Source organism: Lissotriton vulgaris, chromosome 12, assembly GCF_964263255.1.
Source record: "Lissotriton vulgaris chromosome 12, aLisVul1.2, whole genome shotgun sequence".
In the NCBI taxonomy this organism is placed as follows: domain Eukaryota; kingdom Metazoa; phylum Chordata; class Amphibia; order Caudata; family Salamandridae; genus Lissotriton; species Lissotriton vulgaris.
Window position 1 is genome coordinate 410,501,695 of NC_141700.1, and position 27,768 is coordinate 410,529,462.

The following is a 27,768-nucleotide window of genomic DNA, read 5'->3' on the forward strand; positions in this document are numbered from 1 at the left end:
TCTGTTTAAGTCGCTATAGTCTCGCTCTGCTCAATGCGCATGCGCATTGAGAGGCGAGACCTAAAAATTGGCTATTTAAAAAAAATTCTCAGTTTTCTCACTGAGTAACATTGCATGAAAGATATATAAAAGATTAGAATAATTAAAATGATATAATGAAACATTACTTAATGAGATTTTCCAAGAAGATCAAGCAAAATGAAGATTGTTTTAAAAATTAAATGAATACACATTAACACAACCACTGATTTATCTATATCAATCTCCTTGCTACTAATCTATATTTTCAACCTGCATTGATCAGTTATAGTTATCTTCAAAAGCAATGATTGACACAATGGATCAATTTACTCTTGTATCTTGCTTAAATATATGATCAGGATTATTTGTTCTGCCCACTTTGGTTTACTTGGTTCTGATCATAGTCCCATTAAGTTTGTCACAGCCCATCACGTGGAGGCAGGACTCTTCCTGCTTCTCATTAGACAACACATAATAAAATGAAATGCAATTAATTTCCATTTCCTCACAAAAGATAATACAGAGGAAACAGGAAGAACTATTGATTCTCACTATAACTCAAAACAAGCTTGAAACACTTTGTTGTGAAATTGATTGCTGTACGTTTCACATTGCAACAATTGTTTTGTAGATGTAAATAAGGTAATATAACTATCCATTTTAAGCAATATGTTTTACCTCCTGATGGCATGTGCTACCCTTGTGAATGGTTATAATTCTGTGGTGTGGTATTTGATCCTAAAGTTATATTGCAGGCATGTATTTGTGGACATTACAATTGACATTCTTCTTCCTTGTTTTGGCAGGCGCCATCCTTGTACAGTCTCTGAAGTTTTTAATTTTTGCTGGGTGCTGTTTGTTCACGCAAAAGGTAAGCTCAAATGGGGATAAAAGTATGTGTCACAACACAATGTAAATAAAGCTATGCAGTCTATTTTAATGACATAATCATAAAAATTGCACAGTTTGTACTGTTAATGCAAACGTTAAACTTGTAATAGTTGAAGAACGGATGTTTTACATCACTTTTGAAATAAAGCTTTTAAATATTTTAGGTGGTGTCAGAAAACAGGCTTTTTGCACGTTCCCACCTCTTATTTGGAATACTGTTTGCTAGTTTCTTGACTTGAGAATGCACTGAGGCCTGCTGTCCCAACCTCTGTGCCAGTGGTCTGACTCATTACAAAAGATATTTTGAATTGGATGTCCCCAATTCGCAAGCACTGACTTGCCAGATGGGCATTGGTATTTGGTACCCAAGGTATCAAGGGCATGTAGGGCAGTGTCCACCCAGCGCTGCAGCACTGTGTGTGCCAAAGGACAGATTAGCTCCCAACATACCACTGCAGACTGAAAGGGAAGTGTTTACACTGGTAGTTCGACTTTGTCATTTAAACAAATGACAAGACCACCACTTCGCTTAATTTTATGTTTGTCTCACCTGAGGAAGACTAATAGAGCCCTGTGGCAGGGAGCTGTATATTGCTAAGCAAGATGAGTAGGTTTATATGTGTCTTAGCAGCAAAACCCTTAAAGTTGTTGTTCTGCTGAGGAGCCATTAGTATCCCTATTGGCTAACACAGTATTACCAGCTGGCAACCGGACCTGGCTAACTTCTGATTGGGACAACCTTACTGGGTACTGTATGGTATCATCCTAATTGTTTGAGAGGTGGGAGGTGCACTACGATGTTTATCCGTGAATTAACATACCTATTCTTTGTGTTATGGTAACTGGTTACTCAATCTTCTTCATCCCTTGTAGATACCCCTTGACAAAGGGCTCCGCCCGAAATGCATAGGGAGTGGAACTCATTAACCTATATGCAAGACGCTTGTGAACAGTGCACAACTTTGATATGATGTGAATATCAAACAAACTTTTTTCATGAAATAAATTGAAAACACTTCATCATGAACTTGATTGAAGTCTAAACTCATTTTGGAACCCTATGGTGTGCCTCCATCCAGGGATGCACTCACTTTAATGCGTGCACATAACTTTATTATCATCCTAATTGTGGCTTTAAATCTGACTTGATGCTCAAGTCGAAATTAATGTCACTTTAAAAGTTAGCTTTTAGAAAGTTGCCAGTCTGTGCCCCAATTGGTCCAGTGGCCTCACACAGGTTCTGGCACACAGACAGCATCCTGCCCTCTTGGCGAGATGTGTGAATGACTCCCAGGCTTAGGAACAAAAGCCACTGCTGCAGGGTGTGTTGTTACCTCACCTCTCTTAGTGAGCCACTCTGGGTGTTAACGCAAAAGGGGAGCTTTAAAGGAGATGCTGCATTTGAAGGGAAAATACAAACAGCACTCCTCAACTGGCTGCCTTTTGGTTCATGTAGACAAGTTGGGGACAGTGACAGAGAGGGAAAACCCGTGCCCAAACAGGTTTTCCTGTGGGCCTGTAGCCCTTAGGTAGCCACACATCTGGAGTGGGCTACCAAGCTCCTCACAGTCAAGATAAAGTCACAACATCTTGAGAGTGGGAAGAATATTGCACTCTGGCATTGCAAAATACCACACATCATGGGGCCCTTGTCATCAAAGTGGAGGGGACCTACTAGTCCTGTGGCTAGTGATTGCATTGTCCCTTCGGGCACTGTCCCATGATAAAATGGGCACTATGGAACTTAGTACAGGTTGGATTTGTAGAAAGGACGGAAGAGGGACTGCCCTGCTATCCCTGAAACTGCGCAAAGAGAGGCTGCACCGTCAGAAGGACTGCACCTGCTGCACTTTGGACTAGTGAAGATTGGACTCTGCCTGTGGCGCCTGGCTAGAAGGAAAAGTTGATTTCCAGCTCCAGATCGAAGCAGTGACTCCAAGGGCCTGGTAGCTGAACCCTTGGAACAGCACCCAGGGACATTACAGCTGAAGAATCCCAAACTGGCAAAGCAGAAGCCACTTCTGAGATATCGACTCTGACAGCTGCCTGGAGCCCCAAGAGACTAATCCACGATAGCAAAAAGTAGCACGAGTGCTTTCTGATTTTGGATTGGTTCCCCACGAGGGACACTAGCCCTCCACCAATTGTATTCGCTGTGAGAGCTGTATTGCGAGGTCGGAGCCCAGCCGCAGGTGGCCTTCCACTATTGCAGAGAGGTTGCAAAGTGGATTTCGTGGAACCTAGGGTTTAGTGGCCAAAAGTGCCCAACATCATTCGTGGACTGAGGAATCGCCTGCAACTCACCCTCGTCGACCGCACAGCACCAAGAGCATCCTTTCATCCTGCATCCCCAGCAGCAGGACCACTTTGTTGTAGTTGTCCCAGGGGGGGCTGTGGGACTAGGATCGGCCCTGTAGAGACCGGAGGGCTAGGGGTGAACACAAAGACTGGATCCTTGATTAGTGATCTCAAAGATGGTTTTATTGGGATATAGGTCTTTCTTTGCATAGCCAAAAGGGCATTCGTAGCGGGGAAGTAGGGTAATAGGGGTGCTGGGGACCGTGGGATCAAGGTTAATGAGTCTCTCTCTTGTACTCTCCACGGGGTCCGACAGGATAGTCTCAGTCTAGTTTGGAAGGGGGAGGGCCAGGGCTTCCTTTGCAGTCCCCGGGTTTTCCCTGGCTCAAGGGGGAGAGCCTTCTGTCTCTCAGGACGGCAATCCCGGTCTGTAGCCGCTGTCCTCCGGTTCCTCCGAGGTATTCCCCAAGACCGAGAAATGAAAAAGAAGATTGAGAACGGTTACTGGGGTGACCGGTACAAATCTCACAGGGTCCGGGGAGTGAGGGAAACCATGTGCATGTGATTTATTCACAACGGAGAGCAGTGCTCAAAAGTGCTTGTGAAGGTAGGGGTACAGGGGATTCTAGGTACACAAGGGCGTTACTCGGTAGGCAGACCTCGCCGTCCCACCCACCCCGCAACTCTGCCCCGTACCTTGGAAAGCCACGCTCCTCACTCGGGAACGTGGCGGGGCGATGCACCGAGACGTTGGCCTCCTGGCTTGATGATCTCAGCTGGGCTCGTCTGGTCCTCGTCTTCTTCCTCCGGGTTCTTCTTCACAAGACTGCTTCTCCTCACCGCTCCGTCCTCTTCCTCCAGGGAAACGCCGTCCTTCGTCGTACCTTCACTTCCGCCTTTTGACGTCCCGCCGCCGAGGAGAGGCGGGGCCACTCCTTCGTCCTCATACCAGTTAAAGGAGCCGTGTCCCAAATCCGATGTGGTCGCGTAGCCTTCCGGGTCTTCCATCCACGGGTCGTCGGGCAGCTGTGGGGACAAAGGGCATGGTGAGAGGTGAGCGGCGGACCACCAATCTGGGGGGTCCTGCTGTACGGGGTCACTTAGTCCGCTAGCCCCGTTACATTCCTCCCCCCCTGGCATCTCCCGATCGGGGAGAGGAAAGACCCGGGACAGGAAGTCCGTGTTCCCATTGTCTTTCCCTTTCCTATGCTGCACAGAGAAGGAATAAGGCTGTAACGACAGGAACCAGCGAAGCACTCTAGGATTCTGACTACGGTTTTGGTGGATCCATTTCAATGGGGCATGGTCCGTATGAAGGATGAACTGAGAACCCTCTAAATAGTATTTCAGCTTATCGACGGCCCACTTGATGGCTAGGGCCTCTTTCTCGATTGTGGAGTAGTGGCATTCCCGGGGGTACAACTTCCTACTCACATACAGTATAGGGTGTTCTGTCCCGTCCTCCCCTATCTGGGACAATACTGCGCCTATCCCTACATTCGAGGCGTCGGTGGCCAGTATGAATGTTTTCTTGTAGTCAGGGGACATTAGGACGGGGGCTGATGTCATAAAACCCTTTAAGGCTTGAAAGGCTTTAACAGTCTCAGGAGAAGGATGTGAGTATTCATGGAGCCTAGTGTCTTTGCGTAAAAGATCTGTCAGGGGGGCAGCGGTCTCTGCAAACTGAGGAATGAACCTACGGTAGTAACCTACCAGTCCTAAAAAGGCCTGCATGTCTCTTTTACAGGCTGGGAAGGGTACCTTCTCTTTAGCTCTAACCTTTTCGCTTTGGGGAGCTATGGCGCCATCACCCAATACATATCCCAGGTAGTTGACCTTAGTGAACGCTGCTCTTGAGTTTTTTGCGTTAATATGCAGACCGGCTCTTCGTAAGGCGGTGAGGATGATCTGTAGGTGTCTCAAATGCTCTTTCCTTTCTGTACTGTAAATGACGATATCATCCAGATACGCCGAGCTGAATGAAACATACGGCCGGAGTACCTGGTTCATGAGGCGCTGAAACGTGGCGGGGGCTCCGTGCAGGCCAAAAGGGAGGACGGTGAACTCGTACGAGCCATCATCCGTGACGAAGGCGGTCTTCTTCTTGTCCTCCTCACGAAGAGGCACCTGCCAGTACCCCTTCGTGAGGTCAATGGTTGTGATGTAGCGGGCGTCTCCAATCTTCTCCACCAACTCGTCTGCCCGGGGAATAGGGTAGGTATCGAAGTGGGACACGGCGTTTAGCGCTCTGAAGTCCATACAGAATCTCTTTGATCTGTCTGGTTTGGGGATCATTACGATCGGGGAGGCCCAGGGACTCTGCGAGGGTCGTATTACCCCCATTCGAAGCATCTCATTAACTTCCTTTCGGACTGCTTCTCTTCGGGCAGCCGGAATTCTGTAGGGAATTTGTTTCACTATCTTCCCGGGTATGGTTTCAATCCTGTGTTCCACCAAACTGGTTCTCCCTGGGGTGTCAGAAAACACATCCGAGAAGGGCGCCAGGGTGTCCTGCAACTCCTGTTTCTGGTCGGTGGTTAGCGCTGTATTCACCACTAGTTGGTTTAACGAGGATTGAGGTGACCCGGCCGGAATGGCCAGTTGTCCATCCTGTGGCGGTGGTCCTAACCACTCTTTTAGCAAGTTAATGTGGTAGGTTTGTGTTTTCCGTGGGGAGAGCTGTAATCGGTAAGTGGTTTGACCGATAGCTTCAATGACTTGATATGGGCCTTGCCATTTGCTCTTGGAGCTATTATTGATGGCCGGTAGAAGAACTAGAGCCCACTTCCCGACAGCGATTCTTCTTAATTTCTTCCCCTTGTCATAGTTCTGTTTGTACCTCATTTGTTGGTGGTCTAATGAGGCATGTGCTAGGTCCCTTAGTTTCCCTAGTTTGTTTCTCAACTGGGTTGTATACTCCAGCATGCTTTTCTGATCCTGTATTTCCTCTGTCTCCCACATTTCTTTGGTTATTTCCAGAAGTGTCCTAGGAAGGCGACCGTACAATAGTTCGAAGGACGAACAACCCAGGCTGCTCTGCTTTTGTGAACGGATAACGAAAAGGGCCAGGGGTAGTAATCTATCCCATGACGGTCCTTCGGCACTCAACATCTTTTTCAGGGTCATCTTTAGGGTTTGATTGTACCGTTCGACGAGACCACCGGTCTGAGGATGGTATACCGAAGTCTTCAAATGCTTGATGTCTAGGGTGCGGCAAACCTCCTTCATTAGTTTGGACGTGAAGGGGGTCCCTTGGTCGGTGATGACTTCTCTTGGAAAACCCACCCTAGAGAACAATTCAACAAACTTCTCTGTTATAGCCGAAGTCTTAGTGGTTCTTAACGTGAAAGCCTCCACGAACCGAGTGGCGTAGTCGACGACCACCAATGCGTATAGGTGTCCTCTAGGTGTCTTAGGCAGGGGCCCTATCAAATCCATACCGATCCTCTCAAAGGGGGTTCCTATTATCGGCATCCGTTGTAGGGGGGCAGCACTGGGTCGTTGTGTATTACGTTTTTGGCAAATTTCACATTGGGCGCAATAGTTCTGAACGTCTTTGTATATCCCTGGCCAAAAGAAAGGACGAAGGATAACGTCCGTGGTTTTTTCTTTGCCTGCATGGCCGGCGGTTAGATGGGCATGGGCGAAGAACAGGACCTGTTCTCGGAAGGACACTGGAACCAACAATTGTAGGTCTCCGTCACACTGCGCTTGACGATACAGTAACTCCTTTTTGATCAAGAACCTGGGATATGACGGGGTTGTGGCTCCTTCACTGGCATGGGCGCTTTCCCACGCATTATATAGGGTTCTATCTTCTCCCTGGGCGAAGCGGAAACTCGATCGCCCAGGGTTCCGGGGACAGGAAGGTAGACTGGGCGTCTGTGGTAGTAGAAGGGGGATGAGACAGGGTCTCCCTAAATAGGGACAGGAATTCAGGGTTGTCTGTCCCCAGTATGAAATCCTCGGGTAAAGAATCTACCACCCCTACTCTGACGTGGCAAGGTTCTCTCTTGGGCAAATACAGGGTCAGGTCAGCTACAGGATAAGGCTTTACATCGCCGTGTACACAACGTATGTACACGGTGGCGGGAAGGGAGATTTGGTCTGGTGTAACAAAGCGTTCCTGGACCACCGACTGACGGCACCCTGAATCTAGGAGGGCCTTTACCGTAAATCCATTAAGCGTCATACTCACATAAAAAGAGCTGCCAAGTTCTGCTGAGTACAACACTGTCCTAGGGAGGTAGCCCACCTCCATGGGTTCTTCGGGTGTTTTTTTCCGGGGACACATCCTGGCTATGTGGCCCCACTCCCCACATTCGAAGCATTGGGGGCCCCTGGACATGGGGGATGTCATCCCGGGTGGTCGTGGCCTCACCACTTCAAACCCGCTTTTGGGTTTCTTTTCCGGTTTCGGCGTGTTTTGTGGTTTATGGGATTTATCTGTTTTTTCTGTATCCCATATGATTGTCCTGGGTTGGGCTCGTGCATAATGAGAGGCCATCTCTATGGCTTTATTAACGTCTAGCCTAGCATGTTGACGTAGCCATCGTTGTGTGGCATAAGGTAGCGCCTCCATAAACTGCTCCAAATACACCTTGTTCAGGATGTCCTCCTTACTGCACACGTTTGGTCGTAACCATTTATCGGCTGCCATTCGTAGTCTGAAGAAGAGGGTCTTAGGGTTCTCCCCAGGGACTCCCCTCTCCTTCCTGAATTTTACTCGTTAGGCCTCCTGGTCTAGGCCCAAATGGTCAAGGATAACCTCCTTAATAGTCCTATATGCGGTGTTCCCTAATGGGTTCGCTGCTTGATAGGCCGACTGTGCCTCGCCAGTGAGGAGAGGAGCTAAGAAAAAAGGCCATTTTTCTTCGGGCCATCCCATAGCCCGGGCCGCCCTCTCAAAGTTGAGAAGAAAGGCATCTGGGTGCTCTCCTGATACATACTTCTGTAGGGCCATTCCCGCGTGATGGGGGGGGATCTGTCGGACTTCTCCGGTGATGACCTGTGAGGGAGGCGGCACCATCCTAAGACCTTTGAGTTGGGCCGTAATGGTGGATTTAAACAGGTCCCGGTCAGCTTGGGCGGTTTGTATCTGCTGCTCTACTGCCCACTCTAATTTCTCCTGGCCTTTAATGAGGTGGTCAATTAGGGCTTCCATCTCAGGATTACAGATGGGTGATGTGGTAGATCCCACTTCTGACACCAGCTGTCCCAGGGGGGGCTGTGGGGCTAGGATCGGCCCTGTAGAGACCGGAGGGCTGGGGGTCAACACAAAGACTGGATCCTTGATTAGTGATCTCAAAGATGGTTTTATTGGGATATAGGTCTTTCTTTTCATAGCCAAAAGGGCATTCGTAGCGGGGAAGTAGGGTAATAGGGGTGCTGGGGACCGTGGGATCAAGGTTAATGAGTCTCTCTCTTGTACTCTCCACGGGGTCCAACAGGATAGTCTCAGTCTGGTTTGGAAGGGGGAGGGCCAGGGCTTCCTTTGCAGTCCCCGGGTTTTCCCTGGCTCAAGGGGGAGAGCCTTCTGTCTCTCAGGACGGCAATCCCAGTCTGTAGCCGCTGTCTTCCGGTTCCTCCGAGGTATTCCCCAAGACCGAGAAATGAAAAAGAAGATTGAGAACGGTTACTGGGGCGACCGGTACAAATCTCACAGGGTCCGGGGAGTGAGGGAAACCATGTGCAGGTGATTTATTCACAACGGAGAGCAGTGCTCAAAAGTGCTCGTGAAGGTAGGGGTACAGGGGATTCTAGGTACACAAGGGCGTTACTCGGTAGGCAGACCTGGCCGTTCCACCCACCCCGCAACTCTGCCCCGTACCTTGGAAAGCCACGCTCCTCCCTCGGGAACGTGGCGGGGCGATGCACCGAGACGTTGGCCTCCTGGCTTGATGATCTCAGCTGGGCTCGTCTGGTCCTCGTCTTCTTCCTCCGGATTCTTCTTCACACGACTGCTTCTCCTCACCGCTCCGTCCTCTTCCTCCAGGGAAACGCCGTCCTTCGTCGTACCTTCACTTCCGCCTTTTGACGTCCCGCCGCCGAGGAGAGGCGGGCCACTTCTTCGTCCTCATACCAGTTAAAGGAGCCATGTCCCAAATCCGATGTGGTCGCGTAGCCTTCCGGGTCTTCCATCCACGGGTCGTCGGGCAGCTGTGGGGACAACGGGCATGGTGAGAGGTGAGCGGCGTACCACCAATCTGGGGGGTCCTGCTGTACGGGGTCACTTAGTCCGCTAGCCCCGTTACAATAGTCTATGGGGTAAACGGCTCTGGTGGCCAGGTAACTGTCCATAGTAACCTTACTGGCTACCTAGACCTCTGCCATGTCAGATTTGGTCGTCCAAGTCTAGTCGGAGTTGCTGAACAACCTGTTCCAAACTTTCTAAAAGTTTGCTAACTTTTTGTTGACCAATGCTCGTTTGCGATTGAACTAAAAGTAATTTAATACTTAGAAAATACATATCTCTGGTACCCTCTGGCGGATTTTGATAATTAAGCACTCTCAAAACTCATAAAAATACACACTGTTTTTATAAAGTGTTGTCGTGTCTGTAGGAAAGTGCCCCTTTTTGTCTGGTTACTGTGAGAGGCTGGCTTAGTATATGGTGCTCACTTAAGTAAGTGTCAGGGAAAACCGCAGGTGAAGACCTGTATACCCAGTTGAAACCTGGGTAGATCAGTTATAACAGTCAAAAATGTCGCAACAGGTCACACTTTAAATAGACAGATTTATAAAGTAAAACATGTAAATTACAGAAGTACAGAAAAAGGAGACAATCAAGACATTTTTCAAATACATACAGTAGTCTGTATTTATAAGATTAATATACATCAATAGTTATATCAGCACTATTTCAATGTATGTGAGTGTAATCCAAATAATTGTGTGCACATACATGCCTGTGCAGGTGGCACGTGAGAGACTATGAAGAAACAGCGGAAATAAAGGCACATAAAAAATCGAACAAAGGATGGTTACAAAACAGTATATTTTACAGGGTGAAAAAAGTAATTCAATGTTTTTATTCAACCACCAGAGCGCCAAGAGATGCACTGAATGGTCGAAGGCGTTTCAACCTGTGAAAACTTCAGGTCGTCATCAGGACCAGGTTACTAATCATTTCAGGTGTTCTGTATAAGGGAATAAGAAGGGATAGGACAATGAAGGGAAATAGGTGTGAGGCCATAGGAAATGGTCAAATAACCAATGTATAAAACCTGTGATCAAAGGTTAATGCACAAGGTATGTAAGGGTCCCTAAGTTCATGAAAGAAATATATGGGAGTCAAGGCATGCCAGCATGTCCATGCGAGGAGTAAAGGAATCTGTAATGTAGGGAGATATGTCATGAGGAAAGAAGACCATATGGTAAGGAACCGCGGGTGGCCATGGCACAGTCAATACACATGGTGTATCACTTGGTTGGACAATTTGATAAACCTGGCATGGTCAGGGGGTATTTAGGCCTCCAAAAAACTGAGCAGCTTACTGCATCAATTTTGAAAGAACAACCTAGTCGTGTGGGGTGCACACAGGAGAAGGTCCAACAAGGTTGTTGGTGGGCCAATGAGCAAATCCAGCAAAAGGAAACCTCCAACCAATGGAAGTCTGAATCACAGCAGTGAACTACACAGGGGGATGAAGGTAAGGTGTTAATTGGTACTCTGGAATTGAGATCAGTGGAATGGGGTAAAAGTATAGCACTCATACCTGAAGTCAGCGGAGAGGGTCGTTTTCGGGGCAGTTGGTCTGAAGTACTGAGCCTAAGTTGGAATTAGAGTCTAATCGGGGGAAGCCAGCATGAATCTGGGAAACGGACGTAATTAATGCGTACTGTGAATCAAAGAGGAGTATGAGCTGGGAAGTTTGGGGATAGACCCGTCGTGATCAGATGGTCACGTGACTGAACAAATACTAGAGCAAGGATGTTTAAAACTGCTAGCGTGGATCAACTGTGCCCAAGGGGGACAGGTGAAAAGTAAAGTCCGGTGACAGAGAAAAGCAAAGAGGGAAACCTATTGACGGGTATATTAGTATCTTACTGGCTTGTTATTATGGGTATCTTTTTTGTAAATGTTTTTATTTTAGTTCATTTGCAAAGTACTCTAATGCCTTTGGTCAACCTTCGTGCACAGGAATAGCTTATAAATTGCAACACATTGCATGTGCCACTGGAATGTGTTCCACTATGGCAGTATATTTAAACTGCGTCTAGTGAAGTTTCCACGTTGTGATTCAACGTTAACATGTGATAACCCCTTAACTGCTGGGCCTTTTCCACCCCAGTGCTGAGCCCTTTTTAGGGCTCGCCTGCTAATGCGCTTAACGAGAGCTTAACCATCTCGGCGATTTGTTGCTGTGCCCGAGAAAAACAAGCTCAATGCGCAAGCGCATTGGCAATAAGCGCTTGCACATCAAAGCCACCAGCCTTCCTCCCACAGGCATCTCAAGCTTCCCCAGCCGGCATTTCTCCTCCCCTAATTATTCACTGCACGGCCGGTCGGCACATCAAAGGCTGCTGCTGCCGCCGTGACTCGCATTTCTCCTCCCTCCTCCCCTTTCACTGCCCAGGCCGACCGTACTTACACTTTACACGCCGCCAGGCCGTGTCTCACGTTTATTTTAACATGGCAGCTTTTCCTTTTCTGGTTGAAAGTCTTCTAGCTTTCCCTCATTGAGTTTCCTGCGCTGCCTTGCTGGAAGGCTGCCAGCAAGGTCAGATGACACCCAGATGTTGCTAATTCACAGGGGCTTGTGTTCTGCCAGAAGCTACTGCCTTTATATAGAGTGGGAAACAGTCCTTCTTTCTCGGAACTAGTTTGTTGCGTTTCTAGTAGTGATTGTTGTTTGTGCTGTACTCGCTTATTATTTCCACTTATTTTTCATTCGGCAGAAGTGATGCAATGAGTAGGATTGCCAAACATAGCTACAAATCACCCCCGAGTCCCTTCCCTATTCTGACTCCCTTCTTAGCTATTTAAATATGTTGTCTCAGTTTTCTTGTTTGTCTAGTTGGCAGACTCAGCTGAGAGGCCAACAACTGAATGGGTAGAGTCAGGTAGCCTGTACTTCTGCCACACACTTTCCTTTCTAATGCCTACGGAGCAGGCAGCGCTAGTCTCGCACTCGCCTCTCTGCATGCATGCTTAGCTTCCTTTGTTAGTTTTCCTTGGCCGGACTCTACCGCCATTACTCTACCGCCCTCACTCTACCGCCATCACTCTACCGCCCTCACTCTACCGCCCTCACTCTACCACTCTTCCTCTACCACTCTACCGCCCTCACTCTACCGCCCTCACTCTACCACTCTACCGCCCTCACTCTACCACTCTACAGCCCTCACTCTACTACTCTACCACCCTCACTCTACCGCCCTCACTCTACCACTCTACCGCCCTCCCTCTACCGCCCTTACTCTACCACTCTACCGCTCTCACGGCCTCACTCTACTGCCCTCTCTACTGCCCTCACTCTACTGCCCTCACTCTACCGCCCTCACTCTACCACTCTTCCTCTACCACTCTACCTCCCTCACTCTACCACTCTACAGCCCTCACTCTATCACTCTACAGCCCTCACTCTACCACTCTACCGCCCTCACTCTACCGCCCTCACTCTACCACTCTCATGCCCTCACTCTACCGCCCTCCCGCCCTCACTCTACCGCCCTCTCTCTACCGCCCTTCTTCCATCACTCTACCACCCTCACTCTACCGCCCTCACTCTACCACTCTACCGCCCTCACTCTCCCGCCCTCTCTCTACCACCCTCACTATACCCCTCTACCGCCCTCACTCTACTATTCTACCACCCTCACTCTACCGCCCTCACTCTACCACCCTACCGCCCTAACTCTACCGCCCTCACTCTACCACTCTACCGCTCTCACGCCCTCACTCTACTGCCCTCATTCTACCACTCTACTGCCCTCACTCTACCGCCCCGCCATCCCGCCCTCACTCTACTGCCCTCACTCTACCACTCTACCGCCCTTCCTCTACCACCCTCACTCTAGAGCCCTTACTCTACCACTCTACCGCCTTCACTCTACCGCCCTTACTCTACCACTCTAATGCCCTCACTCTACCGCCCTCACTCTACCACTCTACAGCCCTCACCCTACCACTCTACCGCCCTCACTCTACCACCCTCTCTACTGCCCTCACTCTTCTACTCTACCACCCTACTCTACCGCCCTCACGCCCTCACTCTACCACCCTCACTCTACCACTCTGTCTACTGCCCTCATGCCCTCACTCTACCACCCTCACGCTTTCACTCTAACGCCCTCACTATACGACTCTACCGACCTCACCATACCGCCCTCACGGCCTCACTCTATTGCATTCACTCTACCACTCTACCGCCCTCACTCTACTGTCCTCAGTCTACCACTCTACCGCCCTCACTCTACCGCCTCTACTGCCCTCACTCTACCTCCCACACGCCTACACTCTACCTCCCACACGCCTACACTCTACCTCCCTCACTCTACCGCCCTCACTCTACCGCCCTCACTCACTCTACCGCCCTCACTCACTCTACCACCCTCACTCACTCTACCGCCCTCACTCACTCTACCGCCCTCACTCTATCTATCTATCGCCCTCCCTCTATCTATCTATCTATCGCCCTCCCTCTATCTATCTATCGCCCTCACTCTATCGTCCTCCCTCCCTCTATCGCCCTCCCTCCCTCTATTGCCCTCCCTCTATTCCACCCACCTCCTTTTCTAAATCCCTGTTCTCTTCTCTTCTCCCGTGCTGATCTGCTGCTCTCTTCCACCCTGCCTCTTTCTCTAACTCCGTTATCTTCTCTTCTCCTGTGCTGATCTGCTGCTCTTCCACCCTGCCTCCTTCTCTAACTCCGTTATCTTCTCTTCTCCTGTGCTGATCTGCTGCTCTTCCACCCCGCCTCCTTCTTTAACTCCCTGTTTTCTTCTCCTGTGCAAATCTGCTGTTCTCTTCCACCTCCTCTTTCTCTAACTCCCTGTTCTCTGCTCCTGTGCTGATCTGCTGCTCTCTTCCACCTGCCTACTTCTTTAACTCCATGTTCTCTTCTATGCTGTTATGCTGCTCTCTTCCACCTTTCCACCTCAGCACCACTCAGCACCACCCCAGCATCACTCAGCACCACCCCAGCATCACTCAGCACTACCCCAGCATCACTAAGCACCACCCCAGTATCACTCAGCACCACCCCAGCACCACTTCAGCATCACTCAGCGCAACCACAGCATCACTCAGCGCAACCACAGCATCACTCAGCGCAACCACAGCATCACTCAGCGCAACCACAGCATCACACAGCGCAACCACAGCATCACACAGCGCAACCACAGCATCACACAGCGCAACCACAGCACCACCACAGCACCACTCAGCACCACCACAGCACCACTACAGCACCACTCAGCACCACCACATCATCACTCAGCGCAACCACAGCATCACTCAGCGCAACCACAGCATCACTCAGCGCAACCACAGCATCACTCAGCGCAACCACTGCATCACTCAGCGCAACTACTGCATCACTCAGCGCAACCACAGCATCACTCAGCGTAACCACAGCATCACTGAGCGCAACCACATCATCACTGGTTCAAACATGTTCTTTCAATGTTTCAAGCTGTTTTCAAGCTTTCACGCTTTATTACAAATCACAGAAAGATGTTAATATTTCACTTCTGTTCTTGGATTTTGGTCACAATAAAATACACTGAACATAATCTTCACAAAAGTTATTTACAAAAGTTTAAGCTATTGCCATTACAGATTAAATAAATTATTTAAGTATTAATTATTTTTAAAAAAATTAAAGCCATTGTTATTTGTAATATCAATACATCTAAGTCACTTAAATACAAAACGTGTTGCATTACAAATGCTATAGGTGTCACATTTGCGAAAGTTATAACTATTGGCATTGTAAATGACAAAGCTATTAATTTAGCTATTTTAAAAAATAACACTTAAATAAAAAAAAATCATTTATAAGACCAATAGCTCAAACTTTCCTAATGCGAGCCCTGTTGCATTTCCAATGCTTGTTTGGCTATATGGGGTAGTTCGCGATCAGGCCTCTGTAACTTTTTGACCACATAAGGTATCCACACCAAATTTATCTCCTTTTCCTCTAACATCATGGTGATTCTAAAGGTACCCAGGGTTTGTGGATTCCCCTGGAGGGGATCCAGAAATTAGCCAAAATACAGATACATTTTGTTTTGGGGGGGGGGAATGGGAAAAGGGGCTACAAATGAAAGCGTCTGTTTTTTTCCCCTGGAAATGGTATCAAAAAGGGGTTGTGGTCCTGAAATCACCATTTCCTAGCTTTCAGGGACAAATAGACTTTTGTCAGAAAACCAACTTTTCTATACAGTTTTGGCATTTTTCTGGGACGTCGCCTTTTTTTGCTATTTTTTTGTGCTTTCAAACTCTTTCCAGTTAATGGTAGAAATGGGCATGAAAGCAATAATGGATCGTGGAAAGCTATACATTTTTGAAAAGTAGGCGAAATTCTGAATTCATCAAGGGGTCATTTGTGTAGGTCCTTCAAGGTTTCTTTATAGAAACTAACCATTGAATATAGGAAAAATTGAAAATTAGTTGAAAACAACAGACATTTGTGTCAACGTTTTCCCCTGTAACTTCTTCTAATTATGACAGCTGTTTGAAAGCAATATACTGTTACTTCCGCTGGACCTTTCTGGTTGCGGGGATATATAGGACTTGTAGGTTCACCAAGAACCCGACGAAGCCAGAGCCAACAACTGAGAAGCGGCTTGCAGTGGTTTTTAATTATATACCAGGTATATAGCAATTAATTTGGGTAAATATATACATGGAAAAATCTGTATGAAAAACATCTATGTATTTCTGAAATTGGAACAAAATATAGAGTTTAGAAACAGTAGATGTTTGTACGTTTTCGAAATTGTGAGTAACCATACAAGCATGAGAATTATATCTCATTTTTCAAAATGACTTCTTTTTTTATACATTGTTTTTCATTTGGAAGGCAGAAATGCATTGAAAGTCAATAGGTTGGTTGTTGGTTGATTGCTTTATTTCGATATGCATATATCATAAAAGCGATACAAAAAGTTAAAACAGCATGTCGAAAAGAGTATGACTGTACAATAAGTAAAAACATTAAAACACGTTAGACCATCATAAATTAGTTAAAAGAAGATTAAATTGATACGGACAGTCTTCTAAGTCTAATCAACCAGGCCCATTTTAAAAACTTGGCAACGGCACAAACAATCGGGGGGGCTGTGTCAGTTAAAAGAATCCGAAGGGCAACAGAGTGCTGGCGAGTACCCAATTCTCTGCAGATAGGGCCGAGCCAGCGTGTTCTTGGTCGGCCATAATCAGGGCATTCAAAGAGAAAATGTGGCACAGTCTCTGGTTTGTCAGGACAGAGAGCACAGTATCGTGAAGAGGGCTGGGAGTTATTCCACCTGGAACAGAGATCAGCCAAGGGTAGCAGCCCCAGCCGAAATTTGATATACAGGGACCGATCCATGGCAATTGTTATTAGGTCCATGTATGGCTCGTAGGCAACAACATCTTTTATCATCAGAAAAGCTGCGGTGGCTTTGCAGTGATGCTGATTACTGTTGCGCTTCGTGCGGACCCACTCCCAGAACAGTCTTTTTAGGGTCTCCTTCGGGGGAGCGGAGTGGCTATCCCAACAAAAATCCAAGCCTAGATCCCCTAGAAGGTGTTTGATGTTCTTCAGCCATTTAATTCTGTGCCATCCGTCGGAGTGCATCACCTCAGCGAGGCCGTCAGCGTAGGTTTTTAGCTCCGGTACCCTCCACAGACGGGCCCAGAGCAAGAGGGGTCGAAGGCGAGCCTGGTCCCCTATTGCTTTACAGCCTGCATCCATGAGCACTGGGATAGTCGGACTACTTGATGGTATGGCAAGGAGGTCTTTGATGAATTTGTTTTCCGCCTTGCACAGTAGATCCACTTTACCCAGGCCCCATAATTCGGCTCCATACAGTGACCCAGGGACCGCACGAGCTTTGTAAATATCAAGTAGAGGGGCAACACAATGTTTAGTTGAGTTGTTAAACTCTTTGAGAAGAGCCCCCCCCACCCTTTTATGGGTCAATACCATTTTGTTGATATGGGCGTTCCAGTTCATCACGTCGTTGAGTCGAATTCCCAAATAATCGAATTCTGCCACTCTTTCTAGGGGTATCGAATTCAAAATAGGGGGACGACCAAGCTTGCGGGGCGGGTGCAAAACTAAATACTTAGTCTTTTCCACATTGATGACAAGGCCCCTGGAGGTGCAGAAGTCCTGGAAGCGATTTAGCAATGTCTGGAGACCTTGGGGTGTTTTAGAGATGAGGAGGGTGTCATCGGCGAACAGCAAGGTTGGAATTTTTACGCCTCCCAGAGTGGGAGCGTCTGCTGGTTCGCCGAGTAGGTGGTCTACCACCCCATTGATATAGAGGGAAAATAAGGTAGGAGCCAGGACACAGCCCTGCCTTACTCCCCTCTCGACCCTGATCTTATCGGTCTTTTCCCCGTTCAACCCCCATCTAACCTGAGCATAGGTGTTATTGTGCAGTTTGATAAGGAGGTTTAATAAATACCGGGGCATCCCTAGATTGTGTAACACCCTCCAGAGTTCCTCCCTGGGAACCAGGTCAAAGGCAGTCTTTAGGTCAATGAAGGCCAAATAAAGACTTCCTTTGCCTAGCTCCAAGTCAATAGGTAATAACAGTTGCTCCACAATTCTTTGTTATCCTAAGTCTCCCGATAAAAATGGTACCTCACTTGTCTGGGTAGGCCTAGTACCCGCGACAGGAAACAGCTCAAAACGCAACGTGGACACGCTTTATTTTTACAGTGAAAACTGACCCATTTTTAGGTCTCACCTACACAGCGCGCATAGTCTCCCGATAAAAATGGTACCTCACTTGTCTGGGTAGGTCTAGTACCCCCGACAGGAAACTGCTCAAAACGCAACGTGGACACACTTTATTTTTACATGTAAACGGACCCATTTTTAGGTCTTGCCTACGCAGCGTGCATGCGTTGCATAGGAAGGAGACCTTTAGCGATTGATAAGCCTTTTCAGCCAAAAACGTGCAGGCGTTGCGTTGCATTGCCTTCAATGGCAACGCGTGCACTTTAGGCGATTCCCTTACGGGAGCGAAAGTTGACAAATGGTTCCTGCTCGCACCCAAAGGGAAACCGGCACAGGCCCCTCCTCTCTCCCTGCTGCCGCGCGAGGTGCACACGCGCTTGTTTACAATGACGTGTAACTGCCTTGTTTTCCCAATGACCGGCTGACTGCCTTCTTTTTTTCAATGACCGTCTGAATGGCTCGTTTTCTTAGTGACTTGTTACTACCTTTTTTTTCAGTGACCGCCTCGTTTTCTCAGTGACATCTGACTAACTCAATTTCTCAGTGACTGCCTTGTTTTCTGAGTGACCTGTTGACTGCCGCATTTCGTGTTGCAAGCTCCATGCATGTAAATCAAGTACTTTGTGAGACTCACTGGAACAGGGCACCTGAGGCTCTGCAAAATACCAGCCTCAGGTAGGGGAGGCTGCTACTGCTCTGGAGGTGGGGGTGGTAATAAGAGGGCATTTACAGAAGCCCACGCCTCCACCAAGCCCCACTCTGGTGGAGTACCCCCTTCCCAAGCCCCCCAGTAGTTACAAACTCCAGCAGAGACCATCCCCAGACCCCCAGATGGCTTCGGCAGAGACCACCCAAGACCCATCTGAAGGCACCCAGAGTGCCCTCCCACCCGAGGCTGGAGGATAGGCCGAGTTGAATATTCCAATGCAACATTTGCGCTGGCATTTTACAGAGGGTAGCCCTCGATACAAACTCCGATGAGAGCGGAGGCTCTCGTGCAGCTATATCTTTGTGGCCCTTCCCCCAAAAGATTTTTTTCTACGCTTTTGGTGTTCACTCATCTCGAGGGAAACAGGCCACGTGGACAGCTCCAAAGTCTCCCGCAAATATGCGCTGATCAGCGATCTATTTTGGATAGATCTTTAGGTCAACTGCTTTGTAGAGCTAACCTGTAGGCTAACCAAGAATATCTACATCAAATTGTACCCAATTGACCAATACTTTGTTGTGATTTAATCTTGTAGTACTTCTGGCTTACCACTGGGACTCGGTAGTAAATCACGTGTATACAACAAGAGTAAGTCACTCATTTACATTAAAACCGGAGTAAGTGTTTCCAAAAACAACAGTGGTGGGCCTCTTGCGGAGGTTAACAATCACAAAACACTGGCAAATACTAGCTCACATATGTCGGGTACTTAGGCAACAGAATACAAAACCGCAAGAATCCAGAATATAAGCATTGGCAAATCAAATAGTTCTAGCCAATGCGAAAACGATTTCACTTTTCCAGTGTCTTTTAGGCACGTTGCATAGCAGAATGGCTACAAGTAAAATAAGCTTTGGCTGTTGGTGTTTAGCCATGCAACAGTTGATGTTGTTGCACCAAGGATATTGTGCTGGATAACTAAACACTTATAAGGTTCCAAAGGCGAGACCTATTGGCTATGCCAATGCTTGATTGTAAAGTACATAGCTGTAGATTTTGAACTCATGCTCTGCCGGCACCTAGGAAAACCTATCAAACCTATAAATTTTTGAAAACTAGGGCGCCCAGGGGAATCCAGGATGGGGTGACTTGGCTGGCTCTCACCAGGTTCTGTTATCCAGAATCCCTTGCAAACCTAAAAAATTGTTCACATTTCTGTGGCGGAAAGTTCTGGAATTTGCGTGGATCCACAAATTTCCATCAACCCAGCGTTCCCCAAAGTCTAACGAGAAAAATGGTACCTCACTTGTGTAAGAGGCCCAAGGACCTGCGACACGAAATGGCCCAAAACGCAACTTGGACACACCACATTTTCGCAGTGAAAATGGACCCTTTATTTGAAAAGTGCCTAGCTGTAGATTTTGAACCCTACCTCTGCCGGCACCTGGGGAAACCTAACAAACCTATACTTTTTTGAAACCTAGACACCCAGGGGAATCCAGGATGGGATGAATTGGCTGGCTCTCACCAGGTTCTGTTACCCAGAATCCCTTACAAATCTAAACAATTGCCAGAAAACCCACATTTTCCTCCTATTTCTGTGGTGAAAAGTTCTGGAATCTGCGTGGATCCACAAAATTCCACTCACCCAGTGTTCTCCAAAGTCTTAAGAGAACAAGCACTGGCGTTGCCAATAGGTCTCGCAGTAGGAAAGTTGGAGCTATTGGTTTTGTAAATGACAAAGCCCTTTATGTTTTTAAAATGAAAAAAAATAAAAGGCATTGTTATTTGCAATTGTAATGGCTCCAACTTTCCTACTGCGAGACCTATTGGCAATGTGAGTGGTGTTGCGTGTGTGATTGGCGTTGCGTGTGTGAGTGGCGTTGCGTGTGTGATTGGCGTTGCGTGTATGATTGGCGTTGCGTGTGTGATTGGCGTTGCGTGTGTGATTGGCGTTGCGTGTGTGAGTGGCGTTGCGTGGATGAGTGGCGTTGCGTGGATGAGTGGCGTTGCGTGGATGAGTGGCGTTGCGTGGATGAGTGGTGTTGCGTGGATGAGTGGTGCTGCGTGGATGAGTGGTGCTGCGTGGATGAGTGGCGTTGCGTGGATGAGTGGCGTTGCGTGGATGAGTGGCGTTGCGTGTGAGTGGGGTTGCGTGGGTGAGTTGTGTTGCGTGGGTGAGTTGTGTTGCGTGTGTGAGTGGTGTTGCTTGGGTGAGTAGCGTTGCGTGGGTGATAGTGGGCTTGCGTGTGTGTGAGTGGCGTTGCGTGTCTGAAAGACTATTACTGGGTCACTTGCTTCGCCACTCGTCATGATCCCCGCATGTCCGCTTCCCACACTTGCTTAATTTTTATTAATATTGCTGCAAAGGCCCAGGGATAGCACACTGCTACCGGAGTGCTTGCTTCTGTTGCTTTGCATAACATCATGCATACTTGTTTTTAAATGTACTCTTCTAGTGAAAGCTGATTGCGGTCTACTTTTAGGGTCTTGTGGCGTGTCACTGTAAAGAAAAGTTGCATTTTACTAGCTGATACCTCATGTGATTGCATCTTCACTTGTAAATCCAGTGTATTTCACCAGCGCATTCATACCCTGGATAAAGTGGGATTTGATACTGTACATATTACGGCTGAATCAGGAGCGTGGTGCATCGGCCGGGCCTGATTAGAGGAGACTGCCTGCAAAGTGCCGATAGCTCTCTGCGGCAGACAACATGAGGCCCGGGTGAGAAAATTACAAAAAACTATTTGATGGACAGAATGTAGATCAATGTCTTACATTCACCCCAGTACAAGGATCTGGGCCTAAATCCATCGTTTTTTGCACTCCACACCACCCTGGGTCAGATAATGGCTTTATGCAAATCAGCTCTGACCCTGTGCCCCATGGGAACAGTCCAGTCCGAACTACAACAGCCATATCTTTCCCAGACCGGAATCAAGCATCCGAGGACCGGACCGGTTTCGAGGTAACACCTCTCATCAGCCCGGCTAGCTTGACTCCAGTGGTGTGGAGGCTCTGGGACCCACGTCTGAGCTACCCCAGTACACTCAGGGAGAAAATTACAAAAAACAATTTGATGGACAGAATGTAGATCAATGTCTTACATTCACCCCAGTACAAGGATCTGGGCCTAAATCCATCGTTTTTTGCACTCCACACCACCCTGGGTCAGAAAATGGCTTTATGCAAATCAGCTCTGACCCTGTGCCCCATGGGAACAGTCCAGTCCGAACTACAACAGCCATATCTTTCCCAGACCGGAATCAAGCATCCGAGGACCGGACCGGTTTCGAGGTAACACCTCTCATCAGCCCGGCTAGCTTGACTCCAGTGGTGTGGAGGCTCTGGGACCCACGTCTGAGCTACCCCAGTACACTCAGGGAGAAAATTACAAAAAACAATTTGATGGACAGAATGTAGATCAATGTCTTACATTCACCCCAGTACAAGGATCTGGGCCTAAATCCATCGTTTTTTGCACTCCACACCACCCTGGGTCAGATAATGGCTTTATGCAAATCAGCTCTGACCCTGTGCCCCATGGGAACAGTCCAGTCCGAACTACAACAGCCATATCTTTCCCAGACCGGAATCAAGCATCCGAGGACCGGACTGGTTTCGAGGTAACACCTCTCATCAGCCCGGGTGAGGCCTGCAATACGGCTGAATCAGGAGCGTGGTGCATCGGCCGGGCCTGATTAGAGGAGACTGCCTGCAACAGCCACAAGCTGGTGAGAGCGGCTGCTGAATCCTCCGTGTGGTGTGGGAGGAGTGCTGTTGCGGGGAGAGAGAGGGGAGGTGCTGGTGTGGGAGGGGGGAGGTGCTGGTGTGGGAGGAGTGCTGCTAGGGCAAGGCTGTGTTGTGGGAGGAGTGCTGTTGCGGGGAGAGAGAGGGGAGGTGCTGGTGTGGGAGGGGGGAGGTGCTGGTGTGGGAGGAGTGCTGCTAGGGCAAGGCTGTGTTGTGGGAGGAGTGCTGTTGCGGGGAGAGAGAGGGGAGGTGCTGGTGTGGGAGGGGGGAGGTGCTGGTGTGGGAGGAGTGCTGCTAGGGGAGGATTAGCCTGATGCCGGATGGGGGCGGGAGAGCCTGGGAATGCAAGAGGCTGGGCTTGCATGCGATGCGCGTGCATGTACACGGGAACTGCATGAAAACCGCGGGGCTGAAAGCCCTTTGGTTTCACGATGTTTTCGCCACTTGAATTCTCGCTCCGCTCGATGCGCTTGCGCACATCGATAGGTCGCGAGACTTAAAAATGGTACCTCACATGTGTGGGAGGCCCAAGTACCCGCGACAGGCAAGGGCCCAAAACGTATTGAGGGTACATCAAAATTGCCTATCACAAAACAACCTGGTTTTGCAAGAGGTGGGGGGAATCACCAGGGTTTTTGGCACTGTGCTTGGCGGCCAGCTAGGGAAACCTATCAAACCCACACATTTCTGAAAACTAGGAACCCGGGGGTTTCCAGAGAAGTATGGCTTGCTTGGATCCCCCAATGTTTCCTTACCCAGAATCCCCTGCAAACCTCAAATTTAGCTGAAAAAATTACCTTTTCCACACATTTTTGTGTTGAAAAGTTGTGGCATCACCGGGCTGACACAAATTGCCTACCACCCAGCGTTCCCCCAGGTCGCCCGATAAAAATGGTGCCTCACTCGTGTGGGAGGCCCAAGTACCCGCAACAGGAAAAGGCCCAAAACTTATCATGCCATGCCTACTCGCAATATACCAAGCATGATCAACATACCCAGACCAGCATTATTCCAGAGAGGAGCACCATCATGCCTAGGATGTTCACAATCCTCCACAGATTACCACTATTATGCCAGGACCAATATTCTACCTGTAGAAAGCACAGCACACTCATCAACCTACACAAACTTGCGCACTTGTGTATACACAGAAATTTACTTGTGTCCTGCTTTGGCTCATCACACTGCTCTGCTGGCCATCCTTCCCAGTTAGAACTATACTCGCTCCCATATCCTATAGCCATTCATGCTTCATGGCAGGTTAACAGTCATCCTTTGATTGAGCGTGCAAGTCTCTGCACGGGCAGTCACCTTTTAAGGAGGAAGAAGGGCCCAAAGTTGGTCTCTGACTGCAGTCAAACAGAACTAGCAGCTGCTGGTGCATCAGATCTGTTTAGTTTGTGTTTTGTCTCCAAAATCACTCTGGGTATCTGGAGTTGTAGAAAAGAGGTAGTGCTGCACCTACAGAACACCAGAGTGACAGGAGAAAAATAATGGAGTGGCATCATAAAGGGAGAGTGTGAGAAGTTGGCCTGGTATATGATGATCACTATTCTAGTGAGCACCTTGCACCAGTCCAAATGACCCTTATGGTGATTGGTTGTAAGTCAACCTTATAGACCAGCTATCCTAGGGGTAGCTTGGACAAAAGCAGTCTGAGGCTAAACTCAAGAGGGCATGTGAAGCTAGCTGTTTTACCATATACAACCCTTTTAACATCAAATGAAAGGACACCACACAAGTTATATATTAGAAAATATATGTATTAATTACTAGAATAATCCCCTGTACTCTTTGAGGACAGAAGCACAAGCGTTAAACAAAGAACTTCATATAACATACAAAAGTTGCACAAATATGGATAGGCCGGGTGGCCCCTCAAACCATATACTAAAATAGTGGTATAAGAACCACGTCCCGAACAATGGTAAGGCCTAGGGCCTTGAGAATCGCTTGGGCTACATTGGACTAACGAAGGTTAGGTCGGGGGAGGCCCACAGGATACGGGTGCAGTGTCTATAGGCAACCGTTGCACCAATAGAAGTCAATGGAGCGTAAAAGTTAGAAAGTTACTGATTTCAAAGTCTTCCGACTGGACTAGAACGTAACCACTTAAAACTAGGACACTAGAGGTGTAAACCACTAAAAGGAGCACCGGAGTACTCTCGTTACCTCACCCACAGGAAGCGGGTGCATAGGTGTCAAAGTGCGTTGGGTTTCGTCGTGGAGTTCTATGGAGCCTGGATGAAAAGATGCTGCAGGCGACCAGGAGAGAAGAGTCCGGTTGGATCGAAGATGTAGAGTACCTGAAACCAGAGGGGACAGAGTCCGGATCACTAGCCAGTGACCAGGATGGAACCATGAAGGAACCAGGCAATGTCGGGTTGCGATCAGGTGAAGTTTGTCTTCGCTGCCATGTGGACCAGGAAGGATCGACGACGACCAGGAGGTGGACACAGACTGTCCCACGAAGGCTCTCGCTGTCGGCGGTGTCGGTTCTCGAATCAGAGTCAACAGGCCTTGGCAATTGCAACCCACGCAGGATTCGGAGATGGCTTCTGGATCGGACCAGCAAGGTCAGATCGGCTGCTCCTTTTCAGGGGAACGAGGGCCAGTCTGTAGCAACCAGACCAGCAGTGTACATTCGAAGGATTGTCGTCACAGAGGCCACTAGCCAACGGGCAAGTGACCGGACAACACGTCGAGCAGGAAAAATGCACAAGGGCCCCACGCAGCACTCGATGAGTGTGGAGAGGTGATCTTTGGTGCAAAAGCTGCTCGGGGCTGGGACTTCTTAATCCCCAATGCACAGCTTCGAGGGTGCCTCAGGAGCTGCACAGGAAGCACTTCGCTGGCTTTCCAAGATGGCCGTCCCACGTCTCACGTCGCCTCCACGGGTCTCAGCTTTGCTGGGACTGTGGATCAGGCTGTTGGAAGTCTGGGATTCCAGGTCTTGTCGGTCTCTGTCGTTCGAGCTCCGGCGGGAGCAACGGCAAAGAAAACCTTTGAGCACTGATGGTGCCTGCTTGTGCAGGGTGGTCACTCCTTGACCACAAGGGGGATTCTTCAGTCTTCTACGTCGAGTAGGATGTCGAAGGGTCCAGAGTTTCGTATCAAAGTTTCAGTCAGGATGATCTAATGTCTATGGGCACAGCTCCTACCTTTATATCAAATCAAGGGGCTGGATCTCCTGCTAGGTCCCTCCTATAGGTGGGACCCAGGAAGGGGGTGGTTACACCCCTTTCCCTTTGTCCAGTTTCGCGCCAGAGCTGGGGCTGGAGTGCCCCAGCACCGGTTTGAACTGGACTTTGCATGGGACACCTTGTGTTCCCCAGGCAGTGTCGAGTTTCATTCATCCCTCCCTGCCCCAATCCACTATCTCCTGTCTGGGTGATGCTAGCACCTCCCTGTGACAGGAAACCTTTTGTCCAGGCCTCCCCTGCCGGAGTTTCGGTCAGCAGCAGGAGGCCAGACTTGTGTCTGTGGCAGCAGCATCCATTTTGTGATGCGGAGGCTCTGGTTAGATTTAACTGCGTTTAAGGAAAGTAACATGTCTTCTCCCTCTCGAAGGGTGGAATGCTACCCCTGTCGCCAGGACTGGCGAGGGGGTAGTATTCCAAAGCGTATGACACCTTACACGACATGTTTTGATACAGCCAAACCATAGTTGGCATTTAACCAGGAGGTTCATAATGCACTTAAGAGTATATGGTATGCCAATATCCTGGAACAGCTATAAGGACATGGTTCCTAAAGCTGCAGACAGGCTCAGCTCATGCTAGAGCACCATCTCACATAAAACCAAGCACTCTGCCTCCAGGATTGTTAAGGCCTGCCATAGGAGTGACTTATAGGTGCATATGTGTCCAGATATAGGTTTAGACATAGGTATACTATATCTAAGCAAGGGGCGATTACACCACCTTGCCCCAGCTGAGTGATCAGCCAGTTGTGTCAATTTGGGTGGCCAGCCAGGGGTGACATAATACATGCTGCAGCCCCTGGTAGGCCTTGGATGCACCTATGCCCTGGGTACCTATAGTACACTGTACAGGGGCTCATAAGGTGACCCAGTATCCAATTGGGGATGTACCTAGGGTACATGGAGTCCATTTTAAAGAGAGAGCAGATAGCCTGGGGCCCTGATTAGCAGGATCCCAGGCCAACTAAGTCGAAAACCAGCTAAACACTAGGCAAAAATCTGGGGTAACCATAGTCAGGTATCCACCTTCATACAGAGGTTAAGTTGCCACTTAACCAGAATGTGTATGTTGCTTTGTAAATCACTTTGTCTCTCAGTGACCAAGTTTCAATATCTGCTAACATTAGGACCACAGAATAGCAAGATTGCTCATTAACTAATTGTTCTCCGCATAGTTGAGAAATTTGTGTCCGTACTTGCCTACATATCTGAGAGAATGTAGAATTACACCTCTATCAGTGCCATGAGAAGTTTAAATAAATGTGCTAGTATGTGACTGCTATATCTGAAAGAGACACGTTAGTGATCGATTCCTTACCTTAGAATATCCCCAGGCGTCAGACTGGATCTGGAAAGGTTTTTCTTAGCAGTACTCCTGCGCTTCAGAAGGTGGCGTCCTGTGGCTCCGCATCTGTCACTGGTGTCGTCCGCGCCGAGATGACGTCACAGAGAGTACTTAGGTGCCACCCATGTGCGCTGACGTCTGTACTTTGTTTTTACGCGCCAGTAAGCGCAGAGCCGGATTGAGCACGTACCGAAGTCACTTTTTGACTACTATTTTGAGACTTTTGTCTCCCCTTTTTTCTCCTGATGCACTTAGGGATGCCGGGCTTTAGGTCTTGTTGAGCCTGTCTCTGCAATATGTTGGTAGTGGACCGCCACAATGTTTGCCTTTACTGCCTGGAGACCAATCACGACTCCCGGGTCTGCCATGCCTTGGCTCACGAGACAGGAGCAGTCGCTCCTCGGGCTCCAAGTCTTCGCCTTCGAATTCCGGTAGGCGAAGCCATAAAAAGAAGTCAAAGAAGCATGTTCGCTCTCCGACGTCCCCCTGTCACTCCTCGGAGGCTGATGAGGGGGACTGGGGCTTCGCCCCGGCGGCTCCTCTGGAGCGTGGGTGTCCTGCGGGTCTGTTGGCGACTCCCGAACAGATGCAAGAGTTCCTTGCTGCCATGGACCGCCTTTTTAGGCCTCTGGCTCCCGCCGGCACGCCTTCGGGCCCTGCGGTCCCATGTCCTGTTTACCCAGCGGCGCCGCCCTCGGCGCCGCAT

At 48.8% G+C, this 27,768-nt stretch overlaps 1 protein-coding gene across 1 annotated transcript in view; it reads left to right on the forward strand.

Annotated features, from left to right (window-relative positions):
- The window catches only part of RBL2 (RB transcriptional corepressor like 2), a 1,013,578-nt gene that overhangs the window by 166,807 nt on the left and 819,003 nt on the right, over positions 1–27,768 (forward strand). The window contains exon 4 of the mRNA XM_086945179.1: positions 828–892. Coding sequence (XP_086801305.1) covers positions 828–892 — 65 coding nt within the window. The remainder of the gene's footprint in view (positions 1–827; positions 893–27,768) is intronic.